General features: G+C 48.0%; 1 protein-coding gene across 3 annotated transcripts in view; it reads left to right on the top strand.

Annotated features, from left to right (window-relative positions):
* The window catches only part of ADCK1 (aarF domain containing kinase 1), a 125,256-nt gene that overhangs the window by 48,811 nt on the left and 56,745 nt on the right, over nt 1-19,700 (top strand). For all 3 annotated transcript variants that reach the window (XM_034769260.1, XM_034769262.1, XM_034769261.1), the window contains one exon: nt 6,417-6,620. In XM_034769260.1, the coding sequence (XP_034625151.1) occupies nt 6,417-6,620 (204 nt within the window). The remainder of the gene's footprint in view (nt 1-6,416; nt 6,621-19,700) is intronic.

Here is a 19,700-nt window from a genome sequence, read left to right as displayed (position 1 = left end):
TGTTTCTTTCTCTTTCATTCCTTCCGTTCCTCACTCCCTTTCTCTGCCTGTCTCCCCCATCTCTCCCCATACACATACACACAAGGCAGGGGGAACTGCCAGGTCAAGAACCTAGTTGCCACAACAAAAGAATCAAAGGAGTCCAATAAAATGCAGCACGCTCTTACCTGTGACTGCAGCCCAGACAACCTGAAGGGAGCATTTTGTGTATGTAAATCTGAGTGCACTTTTGAGCTGTGGCAGGTGTGTGCACTTTTGTAGTATGGATTACACTCGCAGAGGTGTGTGCGTCTGCGTGTGCACATATAAGCTTATGTGTGTGTGTTGACACATCTATCTACCTGTCTGATCTGTTTTGGGTTTTCTGGAATGCCCAACACCTTGGTATCTATGTGATTCATAAGTCAATGAGGTCTGCATACGATATCCCCTCATGTATCTCCTGAGTTTTCTGCTCTGCTCCATTCCCCTTCTTTTAAGGTATTGTTGTTTATAGTGAGAAATGCTTTGTCATAGAAGAGGGTTTTGCAGGGTGACCTGAAAGGGGTCAGACTCTGGATTGGTTTGACCTCCTCTAGCAGCTCGTTTCACAGCTGAATCCCCTTGATTGAGAGAGATTTGTCTCTGACTCCTGCATGCTTCTTCTGGCCTTGGTGAGGTGCATTGTCCCAAAGGAGAGATGCTATCACTGATGTAGCTGCTTGAGTGCTGGGAAGATCAGGACCAGGTGTTGAATTGGTACGGGAAGTGGACTGGACACCAGTGGAGGGATTGGAGCTCAGGGACAAAGCATTTACAGCATTCCATCCTGTTGAGGGTGTCTGTGTGTGAGCGCATGCTAGTTATTTTCAGAGAGTGGAAATTCATTTTGCCAAAATGCTGCCTGCACTGATCTGTCCTGGGGTGTTAAATGGTTGATTTCCTCTACTGCAGCCTCCCCCAAGGATGTTTAACTTCTTGAGCCCCCTCCAGGCATACTTTTGTCAGAGTCCCCTCACCTGCTGGCAAGGAGCTGGAGGATGTACCCTGCTTTGTCTAAAGGGACTCTAGTGCTCTTTCAGGATACTGAGAAGTTAGGCTCCAAATTTGTATACCCTGAGTGAGACACTGGACCCAGTTTTCAAGCTTGACTTGTTTGGAGTTGGCATTGAGGGGCTCTTAGGATCACAGGGAGGTCTCCCTGTTCCACTATTCTGTTCTACACAGGTTCTTATACCGCAATAATTACCATAGCTTCGGAGCGCTTTCCAGTAGCACATTAAGCAACACGACTAACCTCTGTCATTCATAGATTCATAGATTATAGGACTGGAAGGGACCTCGAGAGGTCATCGAGTCCAGTCCCCTGCCCGCATGGCAGGACCAAATACTGTCTAGACCATCCCTGATAGACATTTATCTAACCTATTCTTAAATATCTCCAGAGACGGAGATTCCACAACCTCCCTAGGCAATTTGTTCCAGTGTTTAACCACCCTGACAGTTAGGAACTTTTTCCTAATGTCCAACCTAGACCTCCCTTGCTGCAGTTTAAACCCATTGTTTCTGGCTCTATCTTTAGAGGCTAAGGTGAACAAGTTCTCTCCCTCCTCCTTATGACACCCTTTTAGATACCTGAAAACTGCTATCATGTCCCCTCTCAGTCTTCTCTTTTCCAAACTAAACAAACCCAATTCTTTCAGCCTTCCTTCATAGGTCATGTTCTCAAGACCTTTAATCATTCTTGTTGCTCTTCTTTGGACCCTTTCCAATTTCTCCACATCTTTTTTAAAATGCGGCGCCCAGAACTGGACACAATACTCCAGCTGAGGCCTAACCAGAGCAGAGTAGAGCGGAAGAATGACTTCTCGTGTCTTGCTCACAACACACCTGTTAATACATCCCAGAATCATGTTTGCTTTTTTTGCAACAGCATCACACTGTTGACTCATATTTAGCTTGTGGTCCACTATAACCCCTAGATCCCTTTCTGCCGTACTCCTTCCTAGACAGTCTTTTCCCATTCTGTATGTGTGAAATTGATTTTTCCTTCCTAAGTGGAGCACTTTGCATTTGTCTTTGTTAAACTTCATCCTGTTTAACTCAGACCATTTCTCCAATTTGTCCAGATCATTTTGAATTATGACCCTGTCCTCCAAAGTAGTTGCAATCCCTCCCAGTTTGGTATCATCCGCAAACTTAATAAGCGTACTTTCTATGCCAATATCTAAGTCGTTGATGAAGATATTGAACAGAGCCGGTCCCAAAACAGACCCCTGCGGTACCCCACTCGTTACGCCTTTCCAGCAGGATTGGGAACCATTAATAACAACTCTCTGAGTACGGTTATCAAGCCAGTTATGCACCCACCTTATAGTAGCCCCATCTAAATTGTATTTGTCTAGTTTATCGATAAGAATATCATGCGAGACCGTATCAAATGCCTTACTAAAGTCTAGGTATACCACATCCACTGCTTCACCCTTATCCACAAGGCTCGTTATCCTATCAAAGAAAGCTATCAGATTGGTTTGACATGATTTGTTCTTCACAAATCTATGCTGGCTGTTCCCTAGCACCTTACCACCTTCCAAGTGTTTGCAGATGATTTCCTTAATTACTTGCTCCATTATCTTCCCTGGCACAGAAGTTAAACTAACTGGTCTGTAGTTTCCTGGGTTGTTTTTATTTCCCTTTTTATAGATGGGCACTATATTTGCCCTTTTCCAGTCTTCTGGAATCTCTCCCGTCTCCCATGACTTTCCAAAGATAATAGCTAGAGGCTCAGATACCTCCTCTATTAGCTCCTTGAGTATTCTAGGATGCATTTCATCAGGCCCGGGTGACTTGCAGGCATCTAACTTTTCTAAGTGATTTTTAACTTGTTCTTTTTTTATTTTATCCGCTAAACCTACCCCCTTCCCATTAGTATTCACTATGTTAGGCATTCCTTCAGACTTCTCGGTGAAGACCGAAACAAAGAAGTCATTAAGCATCTCTGCCATTTCCAAGTTTCCTGTTACTGTTTCTCCCTCTTCACTAAGCAGTGGGCCTACCCTGTCTTTGGTCTTCCTCTTGCTTCTAATGTATTGATAAAAAGTCTTCTTGTTTCCTTTTATTCCCGTAGCTAGTTTGAGCTCATTTTGTGCCTTTGCCTTTCTAATCTTGCCCCTGCATTCCTGTGTTGTTTGCCTATATTCATCCTTTGTAATCTGTCCCAGTTTCCATTTTTTATATGACTCCTTTTTATTTTTTAGATCATGCAAGATCTCATGGTTAAGCCAAGGTGGTCTTTTGCCACATTTTCTATCTTTCCTAACCAGCGGAATAGCTTGCTTTTGGGCCCTTAATAGTGTCCCTTTGAAAAACTGCCAACTCTCCTCAGTTGTTTTTCCCCTCAGTCTTGATTCCCATGGGACCTTACCTATCAGCTCTCTGAGCTTCCCAAAATCTGCCTTCCTGAAATCCATTGTCTCTATTTTGCTGTTCTCCCTTCTACCCTTCCTTAGAATTGCAAACTCTATGATTTCATGATCACTTTCACCCAGGCTGCCTTCTACTTTCACATTCTCAACGAGTTCCTCCCTATTTGTTAAAATCAAGTCTAGAACAGCTTCCCCCCTAGTAGCTTTTTCAACCTTCTGAAATAAAAAGTTGTCTCCAATGCAGTCCAAGAATTTGTTGGATAGTCTGTGCCCTGCTGTGTTATTTTCCCAACATATATCCGGATAGTTGAAGTCCCCCATCACCACCAAATCTTGGGCTTTGGATGATTTTGTTAGTTGCTTGAAAAAAGCCTCATCCACCTCTTCCACCTGGTTAGGTGGCCTGTAGTAGACTCCTAGCATGACATCTCCCTTGTTTTTTGCCCCTTTTAGCCTAACCCAGAGACTCTCAACACTTCCGTCTCCTATGTCCATCTCTACCTCAGTCCAAGTGTGTACATTTTTAATATATAAGGCAACACCTCCTCCCTTTTTCCCCTGTCTATCCTTCCTGAGCAAGCTGTACCCATCCACACCAACATTCCAATCATGTGTATTATCCCACCAAGTTTCAGTGATGCCAACAATGTCATAGTTGTATTTATTTATTAGCACTTCCAGTTCTTCCTGCTTATTCCCCATACTTCTCGCGTTTGTATATAGGCATCTAAGATACTGGTTTGATCTTTCCTCCCAGTTTTGTCCTGACTCTCCTTTCTCTCTGCCAATATAGCCCACACTGCCTCTCGTTTCCGACCCATCTCCCTGGTCTCCATGTTCCCCACTTACCTGTGGGCTTTGCTCACCTGTCCCCGTCGAACCTAGTTTAAAGCCCTCCTCACTAGGTTAGCCAGTCTGTGTCCGAATAGGGTCTTTCCTTTCCTCGAAAGGTGAACGCCATCTCTGCCTAGCAGTCCTTCCTCGAATAGCATCCCGTGGTCTAGGAAGCCAAAGCCCTCCTGGCGACACCATCTTCGCAGCCAGGCATTCATCTCCATGATGCATCTGTCTCTGCCCGGGCCCCTACCTTTGACAGGAAGAATTGAAGAGAATACCACCTGCGCTCCAAACTCCTTCACCCGTACTCCCAGAGCCCTGTAGTCACTCTTGATCCGCTCAGTGTCACACCGCGCAGTATCATTTGTGCCCACATGGATGAGTAGCATGGGGTAGTAGTCAGAGGGCTGGATAATCCTCGACAATGCCTCCGTAACGTCTCGGATACGGGCCCCCGGCAGGCAGCATACCTCCCGAGATGAAATGTCAGGGCGACAGATGGGCGCCTCCGTCCCCCTCAGCAGAGAGTCTCCGACCACCACTACCCTACGTTTCCTATTCGCAGTGGTGGCAGCAGACTTTCCAGCCTTAGGGGTACGAGGCTTCTCCTCCTTTACTGTAGGGAGTGATTCCTTCTTTCCTGTATCAAGAAGAGCATAACGGTTACCTATAACCACGGCAGGAGGGTTCGGAGCAAGGGTGGAGCACTGCCTGCTGCCAGAAGTAACCAGCTGCCAGTGTCCACCCTGAGCCATCTCCTCCTCCACCAGTGGTGTATCAGCAGTCCTGTGTACTGGGACAGCTACCTCAGCTGTCTCCACATGGACACTGTCGAGGAATTGCTCGTGGATTCGGATGCTCCTCAACCTAGCCACCTCCTCCTGTAGCTCCCCCACCTGCTGCCTGAGAGATTCCACCAGCAGGCACCTCTCACATTGGATGGTCCCCGCAGCCTGGATATCAGTAAGTGGAAATTGCAAGTTACAGTCTTTGCAAAACCACACCAGGATCTGGGTAGAGGCATCCATGCTCAGGCGCTCTGTCTGGCTACAGGCACAGGTGGAGGAGACAGCAGCAGTGCTGGCACAGGTGTTGCGGGTCTTCCTAACCATCGTAAGCCTCCTTCTGTCAAACTCCCGTCTGCAGCCCCCTGTCAGCTGAAAGGGTTGTTTAAGCAAAAAGTTATGAATGTAGTTGCTTTATAGGTATTAAGGGGAATCAAGAGAAAACAGATGGAATTGGCAAGGGACCCTCGCCCCCTTCCTGCTCCCCTTCCAAACTCCCTTGCGAAACTCCCTGTTAGCAGCCCCTGGTCGCTTGTGCGCTGCTTTATAAAGCCCTGGCCTGTATGAATGCCCCGCCCACTGATGAAGGCTCAGCCACATACCAGAGGCTTCTAGCTTTCAAACCTTCCTTTGAAGCTCACAGCTTCCAACTGCCACCCACAGCACACGGTCCTTCAAACAACCAAAACAAACAAACAGACTGACAAACACAAGCTCAGCACCCAGCAAGTAACCCTCAAACACAAACAAACACACACTACAGACAGTCACTTACCCCAAAAGGGTGCTGTATTGCTCCTCCTTCACCTGGAGAACTCCCTTGCGAAACTCCCTGTTAGCAGCCCCTGTTCGCAAAGCTCTGCCACTGCACAGGTTGTAGCTATTCTGTTGGTAAATAGGATCCTGTTGCCGAGGAGCTGCCCATCAGCACCATTTACCCCTGCTAAATTGACAGAAAATACTTTTTGTTTTTGTTTTGCTGTGTCTTTAAATAGAATGTCTTCCCCCGAGGAAGTTTCTGTGCTGATACCCTCAGGATGGCATCTGTCTTCCTTCTCCTCCCTCCCCCACTTTACTCCACTGCATGTGTGTTTTAAACAGGAGCAATGGTCCTGACTTTTGCTTTATGCTGTGGCACGCCTCCTGTGGCTCTGTGTCAGTTCCTGTTCATCAACAAAACACATTCACGGAGTTTAGCTGACAATAGGTGATGCAGGTGCACCTCCAAGGAAGAAAAGAAAATAAAAAATAAAAAGCAGCTGCATTTGAAACCTAAGGGAGTAAAAGTGTGTGTGCATGCGTGGGGGGGAGGGGGAAGAAAGGTGGAGGGAGGAATAAGGAGCAAAGAGTTGGAGAAAGGGGCTTGGCTGATGTTTTGATCTCTCTGCAGGTGCATCTGCGCTCTGCGGAACGCCTCCGGGACCTGTGCTGTGCCAACAGAGGCACCTTCATCAAAGTGGGACAGCATCTGGGGGCACTCGACTACCTTCTGCCTGAGGAGTACACTCGCACCCTGAAGGTACTACACAGCCAGGCCCCTCAGAGCAGCATGCAGGAGATTGAACAAGTGATCCGTGAGGACCTGGGCAAAGAGGTAGGAGACACTGCAGCCCTCACTGGCCTGCCAGGCAAACCAGCTGCAGCATGGCAGCTCTGGGCAGCTAGCCAGAGGGAAACAGGAGCAATGAGCTGCTTGGTGATTTTCCTTCATAGATGGAAACATGACAAGGGAGTTCAGGACACTGGCCTTGTGCTTTGGAAGACTTAGATTACAAGAGAGACAGCTGTGGGAGTCATCTTATCCTAGCTCTGGGGCAAGTGTGGTATTTCCCACACATTGCTGGGCATGGCTGGCAAAGTCTTGTGAGAATTACAGGGGAGGAGGAGAGGGTTGCCGGGCAGGAATGAAGGACATCAGCAGAACTGTATGCGCAAGGGCCTGGGAGGGGAATAGCAGGGGTGCTAGAGGTCAGGATTGAGGGCCATGAGCAGAGCTATGGGGTTCCCCAGGATTGGAATGCGGGGGTGTTGCAGTTGAGGAGCGAGGTGCATTGGCAGATCTGTGTGTGGGCAGATAGCACTGCCTCTGGCTGTTCTCTACTATGTGTAGCTGGCACTGACAGCCCTTTACTTTCACAAGCCCCTAATTAACCCCAGATGAAAAAAAATAAATAAGTCCCTTTAATAACAGCATAAATCGCTTTTGCTGCTGACACTAAGGCAACCGAGTAGCAAAGGAGGCTGCGCCATTAACCCTTGGGGTCTGGGAGTGAAGTAAGTGTGAGATCCTGCGGCTTTTCAACTCATCCCTCATGGTGACAGCTCTACCCCCAGGCTGAGGAGCGCCTCGGATGTAGGGAGTAGGCCGTAGGGAGTGTGGGTATGAAGCGGAGCAGTGGGGGCGGGAGTGGTATGTGTGGAGGAGGGGCAGCTTTATGCCTGGTAATGGTAGGTAGGGAATGTTGGTGGGGGTAAATGGGTCAGGGTTGCTGGGGGAGGGTTGGGTAGTGTGGGAGCAAGGAGTGCATGTCAGGTACTTTATGTTATGGCTACGTGTCTGGGAATGTATTGGGGAGAGTGTGCCTGGCGGTGTGGGTAGTATGGCTAGGTGTGTGTACCTGGGAGTCTGTAGGGGGGTGTTCTGGATGGATATGTAGGGGTTGGGATGGGTCTGGCTCTGTGTAAGTTGTAGGGGTGGCTATTCATCAATGACATGAGGGATTGGGTAAGGGGGTTGGATATTCATGAATGACAGTGAGCATTTCCTCATAGTTCAATTGCAGAGTTAATGTCACCTTATGACCAGCCTTCATATTGCCTGTGTGTGAGACCAACACCCCCCCGCCCCCAGCTTCATCGCATGGTTAGTACCAGCTGGATTCATAGCACAGCAAATAGATGGAGGGAGAGAAACAGGCCAGTGTAACCACTCCCTGCAGTACCCATCCTCCAGCTTCTCCCTAGAGTAGAGGTTCAGCCAGCCTTCCCCTGTGGTGGGTGGAGAGGGAAGCTGGGCTGGGATTAGACAGTATTAAAACACAAAAGCAGCCGCCTCTGGCTCGGCACGCGCTGCTTCTCTCTGTAGCTGAATGGGGCGCTTGGTGACGGGGCCTTTTCTTCTCTCTTAAATGCATTTTCAGCTGCCACTGATCCGCCCTGGTTTCTTTCAGCATTTCAGGAGTTAGATGAGCTTTCCATGCCTCATTGATTCCCAGCGAGGCAGCTAGAATCCCCCTCTCAGCAGCAGCCTTTCCTCTTAGCATTCACTTCACTCACATGGGCAGTGTCGGGGTGATCTTTAATTTTAAAGAGACAGAGGAAGCAAATAGGAATGCTAAAGAGAGAGAGAAAAGGGTATTAAAAGAGACAGAGAAGAAAGAATCAGATAGAGATAAGGGAAGAAAAATGGGGAAAAAGAAAGGCGCTGGTAAGGGTGGATCATAATGAGGTCAGAGGTAGTTGCTTGAGTCCATTAGTTATAGGCAACTGAGTCAAGGTAGTTAAAAACAAAAAGGGTTTTGAGAAGCCTAATCTGCTGAAGGCCTCCTTGCTGGAACCTGTAGAAGGCCGTGGGCTTACACCACGGATGAAGTTAGTCCATGCGTAGAAATATGTTCACCACATTTTAAAAACAAAACATTGAATTGAAAATTGGGATTTTGGTAAGAGGGTGGGAGTTGGAGATGGAATATTGAAATATTACCTTGGTGGGCAGGAACCCAGAGACAACAGCATGATGCCTGGAAACCTGCAGCTAAAATGGACTCGAAGCAGATAATGAACCTGAACTCCGGAGAGATTCAAAGAAATGGTCCAAACGGACCTAGGGCCCAATCTTGCTGCTGTAGAATTCATTTGCAGAACTGTCATGGGTGGGAGCAGGGGCAGAAAGTAACGAAATGAGGTTCAACCTGGATCAATACAGATTTGGGAGGGAAAACCCACCAAAAAAAGTGATATTGCAGGGAGAAATCTGACAAACAACAAAGGCTAAAGAGATTAAGGGTGAGAGTGGCCAGCAAATTAGACAGGAGTTTGCAATGGGATGTGGTAGGGAGGGGAAAAAAAACAGTAATACTGAGTTGAATATGCAGCCGCATCATGTCATGGTGCAGGGAGGGAGTAGTCCTTCTCTAGGTGGCCTTAATGTGACCCCACCTAGAATAGCTTCTTAAAGCCCCATGCACCTGAGAAACAGAAATAAACAGGGTTCTCAAAGAGCAGCACAAATGATCAGGAGGCTGATGGGCCTGATTTATGAGCAACGATTAAAAGAGCTCAATATGCATACAGTGGACAGCACTTCCTGTAGTAGGAGATTGTGGGGATGTAAGAACTCCTATCATGGGCCAATAAGCTGTGTTGGAACCTAGGACCTTCAGCACTGCAGCGTGGAGCGCTCCCTCTTGAGCTACACGACTAAATCTGTTAGCTTGGAGCAGTAGAAGATGACTGTTTTCTGCTGATCAGACATAGAAGGAGAATCATAATACATGCCAATCAGTGGATCACACTGTCTTCTCCTATTCTAAATATATGGGAATACTGCAACAGCTCAGATCTGTGTGTATTTGGACAGTGCCTAGTGCTAGATATGAGCTATTGGAATAAAAATAATAAATAATCGCCAATGTCCCATTGTGAGCACTGTCAGCGAATGCTGTGTTTTTAATGTCAGTCATAGTAGGTTGCTTAAATGACCATGTCAAAAGTGACAACTGTCAAAGAATATGTAAAGAGGGGTGGAGGAGAGGAAAACCTTGGGGATGAGGCTTTCCAGGAGAGTATGAATAGGAGCAATGGGATGACACTGAGCAAAGGAAATTTCACTAAATTTCAGGAAACACTCAAGGGTGGGAGCCAATGTTCCCTCTAATTTTTTCCACCCATGTGCGGAATAATTTTGTTATGTGAACCAAAGTAATGTGCAGATGTGCGCCACGAGTGGAAGCAAAAAACCTAGATATAATATATATTTTTAAAAAGTTATCAATAGGGATAATTACTCCATCCAGGACAAGTTAGGCATTTTAGAACTCACTACTCAAAGAATTAAATTTAAGTGTAAGAGAGAAATAAAAATTATGAAATGCATAGACCAGTCAAAAAACTCAAATAACAACACTTTGAAAGAATAAAATTACAGAGAATATATGTGCATTGCAGGAAGTACCAAGAACAACAACAACAGTGTTGGGAGGTGTGTGACACAGAGTGTGTGTGTGTGTGTTGGCTGCTGGGGAAGTTTCTGAGAGACGTCCGTCCGCTGTATATTTAAGGCACTCCCTGAAAGCTCTCCTCCTCCTGATCCATGTCCCCCCTCCTCTGCTCTGCGGAGATGGGGCACATGGGCAGGGAGGAAGGGGAGAGATGGGGTGTGTGTGTGTGTGTGTGTGTGTGTGTGTGTGGGGGAGGCTGCTGGGGAAGTCTCTGAGAGACTGTGCGCTGTCTCTTTAAGGCACTCACTCACCCGAAGGCTTGTTCAAACCTCAGAGCTGCTGTGAGTCCTAAGCCTTTTCCCCTCCTCTCTACCTTGCTCTGTGGAGATAGGGTACAGAGGCTGGGGGAGGGGGACACCATGACATCAGCACCCTCCTTCCTCCTCCCCTCCCCCGCACAGCTAGCAGGAGGGTCCCGGGAGCAGCTGCAGAAGCAAGGTGGCTGCAAAGCAACCTGTGGGAGGGGCACCTGAACACACACTGCGGGCTGGATGTGTGTGGCTCTGCTAATCAACTGCATAGCACTTGAATCTCTCCTGGGCGGCCACCCAACCACGCAGCTTACAGGGAACACAAGTGGGAGCTGTTAGACAGCGCCAGAGGGAAGGAAAGTTTATTCAACTCTGATTTGTATCTGTTCTTTTAACCTAACTTGACAAGGCATGTGCCCCATCCCCAAAGTTTTCCTCTCCTCCACTCCTCTTTACATATATTTTTGGAATGTAGCCAAACTACTTTCAGTGGAACTTGAGATCAGACAAAAGGTTGAAGGATTTATGAGGAGCTCTAGAAAGTAAATATTTTCTGGTCATACCAAATCAGTAAACTTTAAAACTAGCTCTTTTAAAATCAAATCAAATAATGGACTTTAGAAACAGGGGGAGGAACCGGCTGGCATTTCCAGAGCATCCTTCACCACAGTACCCAGGTCTCCCTCCTGGATGGGGACCAATTCAGCAACCTGTGCAACAACTCCTTTCCGCCATGGGTCCTTGATATCTGTCTCCTCTGTTTGGCTCCAATGCTGGCCATCCCACCCCCAAATATGAGACTCTGTTGCCTGATCTGTTGATTATATAGTAATTCCAAGTTCGCATTCTGTGGTTTGACAGGATTCTCATGATCAGACCCAGAAATATAGTTATTACAAGAACCCCGGTGTGCACCAACGAGACAAGTTAGTAATATTTTTATTAGCACTGTTAGCAAAATCACAAACACTCCAACCCAGCAAAATAGATAATACAAGATGGCCAAAACACCCTGCATCTGAGCATCAGTATATTCACACCTTCCCTTTTAGAAAAGCCTGAAGTGTTAGTCATCCTCCTCAGCAGCCGCAGCAGCGGTGTTATCATCTTGGCATCTCCCGAGGCATGCAGGCTGCAATAGAACTTTTATAATGTGTTATGCTGATGCCCGCTGTGCCTCGTGCATATTCGCTATGGTAGCGGTTTCCCCCCCTTTTCCTTATCTGTATTTCCTCACCCTTCTAATGTTGGGGTGCCCTTCCCCCATAGCTTACTGGGCCTTTTACCTCAAGCTCATTAACAAACACGTCAATTAGTTACCATGGCATTCTTGTGGTTGGACATCTGCTGATATTCCTAACTTAAAATAGCTAGAGCTGGTATAAATTAGCATTTTGAGTTACCTGTCAACAGTTTAATCATACTTGTTTATTACAGCGTTTTATCCTGTATGATAGAGGGTTACTCCTGGTTAGCTGCTTATGCTAAGGCTTTTGGGGCCTTATGCCTGGATTAGTTTAGCTAATCTATTGTTTTACAGGCCTTGAGGCTTGTAGGCTTGTTGCATTACTGCCTCAACTTGTACCTGTGCCTTTCCTAGCAAATATCAATACCTGTGGGCTACACCTCAGGGACAGTCCTCTGGTTTCCAGTGCACTGCGAAGTGGCTTAGACTCCCTGACATCTCTCCTTTCCAGCCACACTGCATGTTCTGACTCATTGTCCTACCTCTGTCTGGTCCCAATGCACCTCCCAGTGCAACCGCCTATCTGGCCCTCCTGCACACCCCAACAAGGCTGAGCTTGCCCTCTCCCATCCAGCCCCACAACGGTCCCCGTCCTGCCCAGATTGAAATACTCACACAGCTCAGTTCTGGTCAACTCTCCAGCCCATCCTCACCCACAGACCCTTTTTAATCAGTCTGAGTCTCACCTTCCAGCCTTTCCCACAGACCCCATAGTCCCCTCCTTTGACAGACATAAATCTAGGCATCTGTCCAGCTCACTTTTATCCACAGCATCTGACTCCTCCCCTGATCACTTCACTTATCCCAGATGTTTTTTTCCCTTTGTGGAGAGTCATTGTGCCCAAATGACCTCTCTACTCCCAGCTTCCTCACGTAGATCATGTCCCCCAGTTTTCAAACCGGGTCTTTCTGGACTTTCCTGATCCCTGCAGAAGTTTCTGTCAGTTCCTCTCAATCTCCTTTGGTAGGTTTGAGTGAGCCCAGACCTCTGATTCCCTGTTCCTGGAGCCTGCCGGGGGGAGCTCTAATAAAGCTGGGTTCTGAGCCAGGATGGAGTTTAACTTATCCTCCAAACAGAACCACCAAACAGGCATATTAGAAATCAAAGCTGGAGACTTTCCAAACCCTGCCACCTACCCAAGTGCAGACAAAGGAGGCTGCCTCTCCCGGGTTCCGGGCCTGCTCCTGCCCAGCTGTTCTAAGAGTTCTGCTCCCAATGACCAGTAGATGGCAGACCAGCCCTGGCCTACTGGAGAGCGTCTTGTTATAGAAGAGGCAGCTGAAGGCCTTGCAGGGACTTGGGCGGAACTCCTTGTCTGGCACTGGGGTGTGCGAAGAAGGATTCTGGCACTTCCTCCTTCCCTGCAGTCTCATCATAGATTTTTCTAGCCCCAGCCCCACATTAATAATAGGTAAAGCACCCAATGAATTTTACACTCTTATTGCTGGCAGGGTTGAATGTGATCGCCAGGGCTGGGATGATTTCTGATCAGTGCTCTTCACTTAGGGTGACCAAAGAGCAAGTGTGAAAAATCAGGACACTTTTTTTTTGGGGAGGGGCGGGCGGCAGGGAGAGTGATATTGTTGCATATCTAAGACAAATCCCCTAATATTGGGATGGTCCTGACAATATTGAGACGTCTGGTGACTCTATCTTCACTGAACGTGGGACCCCAGTGAAAATGACAGCCTTCAGCCCCCGCACCGCTCTATGCACACAGGCACATCTGGGTTGATTTGCACAACTATGGTGTGTGTGTGTGTGTGTGTGTCCATCCATCCCCTCTTCCCCGAGAACACCCCTGCCTCTGATGTTTAAACCTGGGGACTATTACCTCAGGTGCTGTGTCCGATCTCAGCTAATGGGGAAGCGTGTGAGGAGTAAGGCTTGTCTCTCGTGAAGCCAGACCCAAACCATAGCCGGCTTGATAGCTTAAGGGCCCAGCTTTGAAAGGGGCCTCCACCCAGTTCCACCTTGTGGGAGTAGGTGGGGGAACACAGCTGTCTCACTGCCTGGTGCGTGAGTGCTGTCAGGGAGCCCATCATTTTTGCCTACAATTACTTGCAGATTCTCCCTGCTGCCTAAGGACTGCTTTGCTGTGAAATGAGCCAGCTCACGTGCTGAGCAGAGCAGGTCATGGGGAAGGGTGCCAGGCCCCCCTCTTTGCCAATGGAGAGGGTATGACAGAAGCACATCTTGTGCTGTAGCTCAGGTGGGCTGGCTTTGTAGAGACAGCTGTAGTTCAGGGGTCCCCATGCCCTGGGCAAGGGCCCTGCTCTTGTCATATTCCTAACTTATGTACCTGTCATGGCCCTGAGGCTGTGATGTGAAGTGAAATACTCCTCACCAGATAGATTGCCTTCCCTACTGGCGGAGATGTGGCCTGGGAGGACAGGGAACTACATTCCTGTAGCTTCTTTTGCGCCTAAGGACCCCAAGGTGCTTTCCAGATCATATGTACCAGGATCATTCACCCAGCAGTGAAATGCATCCATATCTCTGGTGGAACATAGTTGCTGTTGAACACTGCACAGAGCCGTTTGATAGGAAGTGACAAAGAATCCCACAGCTATTTGAAGCTGCTGGGAGATGGGGGCAGAGGCTAGGGAGAATTGGAATGGGGCTAGGACAATGGGACTAACACCCTGACACTTGCCATGTGACCTTTAATGTCCGCATGTACCCATGATCCGGGATGACACCTTGGTTTTTGCCATGAGAGCTCTAATAACTCTACATGATGTGGACCTTGTTTTTGTGTCTCCTCTGGCTTTGCATGACTCTTGCAGAATTGGTTTACAGAAAGGGTCAAACAGTCTCATGGGTGAGTGCGTGTGTGTGTGTGTGTGTGTCTCATAAGCTGATGCAGGCTGGAGCAGAGAAAAAAGTACATAGACTTTCTGGGCTCCTATTCAGCTCTTCTCTTCTTTCCTACCTGCTGTGGCTGAGAAAGATGGGAGGAAGGACTCTCATCCCTCTGAAGCCCATCAGCAGAGTGTCAAGCTTTAGAGGGGTTTTTCTTTCTCCTGAGCTACAGAGCTGCTGACACACTGTACATCCCCCTAGGGGAGCAATTGAGCCTTCAGATGGCCTGAGGGGACTGCATTGCATGTCCTATAATGTCATGTTGTCCCCAAGGGTATATGCTCCACATTCTGCAGCTGGCCCTGTAATGCTACCCTTAGGGAGGGAGCCACATGCCCTGCTGGATCACATGGTCCCGAGGGCAGGCTGCTGCAAATTCTGCGGTGGGCCCCAGGAGTGCATTGCATGTCTGGCAGTGTTGCACAGCCCTCGGGGAGTATGGCTGATTCTGCAGTGGGGCCAGTCTGCAATCCCAGGGGATTTGTCACAGCTCCTGTACTATTGCACAGTCCTGTGGCAGTGGGTCTCATACCCTGCAGTACTGTCATTTGGCCTGAGGGAATACCGGGTCACTCACACGTTTCTAGGAGGTGCATCGTTGCATCCCCTGCATCGCTGTGTGACCCTGGGGATTGTGCTGTGTATTCTGTGCTACAATTACCATAATACCTCCAGGCCAAAAGCTCAGTTTCTTTTCAGTTCTGTTTCAGAACTGCTCTGCTGGGCCTCTATTAACATCGTCTTAATGGTGTGTGACCCTCGCATCAGGGAAATGCTGGGGTGAGGCTGACCCCAGAAAGCTGCTGCTTCTCCCCCCGCCCCATGCATGTTATTCACTGACACTGGGAGCTGTAATAAGGTTGATGAGTCTGAGTTCTGTTTGCATTTCATCTCCTGCTCCCCATCACAGGATTCTCCTCATTGTGGATGACAGTCTGACTCCATCACTCATCTGTCTTGAAGATGGGATCTCAGAGCTATTGCCCTGATGGCTGGAGGTGATGAAGATGAGGATGATGGGGAAATGGGAGGGGAGGTTGTGCCTATCCCAGCACCCCCCCACCCTCTGCACAAGCCTTCCAAGCAGCTATCGATAAAAAACACATTTATATTAAAACTATAATGAGGAATAAAAAACCTCACTTTTTTCAATAACCCAGCATATAAAAAGATTTTTATCAATTATGAAAAAGACTTTGGCCATAAAACAGTAATTTAAAGAGTCTGAGATAGATGGCAAGAAGCATTAATGTCACCCAGAACAAATGGGCCTGCATTAGTCAACTGAAAGGCAGTGGAGACTGGTTGTGCTGGTGCGGCAGCTACCTCTGCTCTCACCAGCTTGGTTGCTCGCCTGTCAGGAAAGTGATGCCCATTGATGGCAATCCTCAAAGAAGCCACCTGCAGCAGTGGCTGGGCCCTCACACAGATGAGTAACCTCTCTGGTGGCACAGGAGGTATGGCGTGTGTCTTACAGCAGGGCACTGAGCATATGAGGACAGCCATGCTGCCTGCCAGGACTTTGACTCTTGTTGGACTCACAAATTTGTCCCTTTATGTCATCTCTGCTCACTTTGTAGCAGCCACTGCTACTGACATTCCCTCCAACATGGTACTTGACACCCCCACAATCACTGTTCCTCGAAGCCATGCAATCCCAGTTGTCATTGTTATCCTTTGAACAAGAGCACCCCTAGTTACAAGTTCTGGCAGCATTGCCCGGGGAGACTCATTCTTTTGGCTCTTGGCTACTGTGTGAGGATCTTACTGAGTGCAGCTAACATCAGTCACTTGCTGGAGACTCCATTCCCATCACCCAAGTTAAGGATGGCTTTGGTGAACTGTCTGGGAGATAATCTCCTTTGGTTTTCTTCTACCTGCCTGTCTATAGCTTAACGCTTGGGATGTTGGTAATGAATTAAGCAGTGAGTTGTTTTTCTGAGTTTGGCCTTCTTATCTCCCAAGGGCAAGGGCGAAAGCCCCATCTCTTGGCACATTTGGAATCAGATCAGAAAAAGTCCTGGGTAATATCCTATAGGGAGTAATCCTGCCCTGGCTCCTTGGGGGATGCACTAGGCCTTTCCTTCTTTAATTTACAATTTTATTAGGTGTTCACGTTGTAGCATATAATAATCTTGATGGACTTTGACAGCTACTGTCCCCTCGTGAGGTCTCAGGGGTGGAGGATGGGTTTTCCAAAGAGGTCTCCTTAACTTGTGATTGCTCAGGATCTTGATGACGTGTCATCATTGTGCCACATCTTGTCTGCTGATATGCATTACAGCCATGCTAAAACTCTTCTCCTGGTTTCCATGTCCCTTGGGGCTCTGGAATGACAGATCAGGCATTGATTAGAGGGCGTATGCTGTAGATTAATGGCTAAGTCTGGGTCTTTAACAGGGCGACTGTGAAACCTGCCTCAGCACATGGGTAACCCTTTTTGTCCCCAATGTTAACAGGAACTAGCTGTGTTCAGCTGGGGCTAACATTCCTCATGTGGTGGCACCATGCTACTTTCATCTGATCAGGCTCACAAGGGAACATTTCACCTGTCCAGGAACCTGGATATCTGTTTAATACACAAAGGGACAGAGTTTGTGATCAGGGCAGGGACAGCAGTACTCTAGACTGCCGCACTGGAGGTATTGTGTTTCCAAGCATGCTGCAGACACACTCTGAAAGGAGTCTCACCTGGTCCTCCAACTTGGAGATTGGCTAGACCCAGACCTCCTGCCTGTATACTCAGATCTCCCATTTGCCCCCCATGGATTCTTCCCTTCAAGATGGCAATCTCCACCTGTGTACCTAGCTCTCCCAATTGGATTCATTGACACATCTGCAGAGTGTGTGTGTGTGTTCTGATAGAACTTCCAACAGAAGGATGCTTGTGTCATTAAGATGAAATAAGGGAATTGTGGGCTCCAACCCTGGCATGTTCGGGTCTCCTTGTGAAGCCAAATGGATGAAGTGAGTTTTTTTGTTAGTTTATAAAGTGAATCAGTGGTCTAATTAGTGCTGCTGTATGGCCCATCCTGAGAGGCAGACCCTAGTTCCAAAGGAGACTGCTGAACCATATAAAGGATGTGAAGCTTGCCAGCAGCTGCTCCTCACTGCTCACAAGCTGCTGTGGGTAGGAATGATAGAAGCCCTTGGCTGGGTGCACTGTTCAGATGAAGAGTAAAGCTGAGGACATGACCTTTTGTGGTTGAGAATTGTAAGGAGCTACCCAAAGATTTCAAAGCACTTTCCAGACAGTGATTGAAGCCTCCCAACCCCCTGGATGTAGGTCAGAATTAGACAGGGAGGAAGAGTGCCCAACATCATCCATCAATATTCGGTCACATTTTAAAGCTAATTATGTGGATGTTGTATTCATGTCTTGTGAACATTGGAGTTATCTGGTTTTTCGGGCAGGAAGGTTCACCAGACACACGTTTCAGAGTCACACCTGAGCATTTGGAGCAAGTGGAATGATAAACGTTCACAGAGGGAGCGTGTGCATGCACCTCCAATCAGGGAACCAAAACAATACCACATGATTTATTTTACCAATCACAACCAGCCAGCTGTGCTCGAATAGTGAATTCTTGCCAAGGGCTGTTCACCATCCTCCCCTCTAAGGTTAAAATAATTAGCAAGAAAATAAAAAAAAAAAAAATGAACTGGATAATTTCAGATAGTGAATAATTTTTGAGGAAATATCAGCTGTGAACAGGAAAAGAAGCGACACTCTTCAGAGACAGTAATGGATGTGACTTACTGGCTCATGTGCAGCAGCACAAGCTTCCTCCACTCTATCTGGCCCCTACTGCCTTTAGCAAGGAGGGACCTCCAAGGGGGAGCTCAGTCTCTGGGTCCCTTTCAGTGCTTGGCTGCTGTGCTGAGACACCCCACAAGGGTGCATTGTTCAGCTGTGATGCAGCTTTTGAGATGCAGACACCTGCCGTGCTAAGAACTGGACAAAGACCCAACCATCTCTGTTCATGTCACCCACGAGATGGTAATGACTGGTCAGTACTGATCCAGATTGGATTGCAGCCAGTGGCCTGCAGGCCCCTCCCCTGCTCCCCCCAGCAAATATTTTTCTGCTGTATCAGCCATGGGGGAGTAGGAGGATTGGATATTGGTCTTTAGATATGATGGTTCTGGGTACAATAGAAATCTAGGTAGATAGTTGGAGATTAATCTCCCACCTCCTTCTTCTTAGCCCAGCTTTGCTCCTTGAAATGGATTCCAGCAGCACACCTTGCAAGGGGAAACTCATGTCTGAGGGGTAAGAGAAATGCACCATTCCCTACCAGACCCCCCCAGCCCGGGAGCCCTTCCCTTGCAGAGTATGTTGCCCTGCCACCACTGCAGCAGCGGCAGCAGCGCTGGGCCCATAAGTGCAGTTGATTTATGTTAACTGTTGAAACGATAATGTTTAATCTGTAAAGTGCTAATCTATTTTTTATGTTGATTATGAATAGGCCAGCTGTGCCTACTTTCCTATTCATAGAGTTGAGTGAACAAGCCCATTTTACAGGCCGGGCTCAGAGGGTGATTTACATGCGAGCAAACACTGCTTTAAGGCGAGTAAATCAGTTGAGTTACGCCACTGAACCAGAGCCCTGGCAGCTCAACAAGGAGACCGGGAGGAAGGGGGGTGGGAGGGAAAGAATGGAAGGAAGAGGGAGAAGGGAGAGAGATCGAGAGAGCTGTGGAGGGAGAGAAGGGAATAGAGACAGAAAAGGGAGGAAGATATGGGAGAGGGGGTTAGCTCAGTTCTTGAAAGGGAGATCACCATTGAAAATACAGGTGCTGCAGGGAGTAGAGTGGCTGACTCAACAGGAGACTTTCTCTTCTGAGTCAGTATTGACCTCAGCATGCTGCTAGCACAGGCGTTCTCAAACTGGGGGTCGGGACCCCTCAGGGGGTCGCAAAGTTATTGCACGGGGGGTCGCGAGCTGTCAGCCTCCACCCCAAACCTCGCTTTGCCTCCAGCATTTATAATGCTGTTAAATATGTTAAAAAGTGTTTTTAATGTATAAGGGGGGGTCACACTCAGAGGCTTGCAGTGTGAAAGGGGTCACCAGTACAAAAGTCTGAGAAC

The sequence above is a fragment of the Trachemys scripta genome, chromosome 4, assembly GCF_013100865.1.
Source record: "Trachemys scripta elegans isolate TJP31775 chromosome 4, CAS_Tse_1.0, whole genome shotgun sequence".
In the NCBI taxonomy this organism is placed as follows: Eukaryota; Metazoa; Chordata; order Testudines; family Emydidae; genus Trachemys; species Trachemys scripta.
This window is presented reverse-complemented; position numbering and strand designations above follow the sequence as displayed.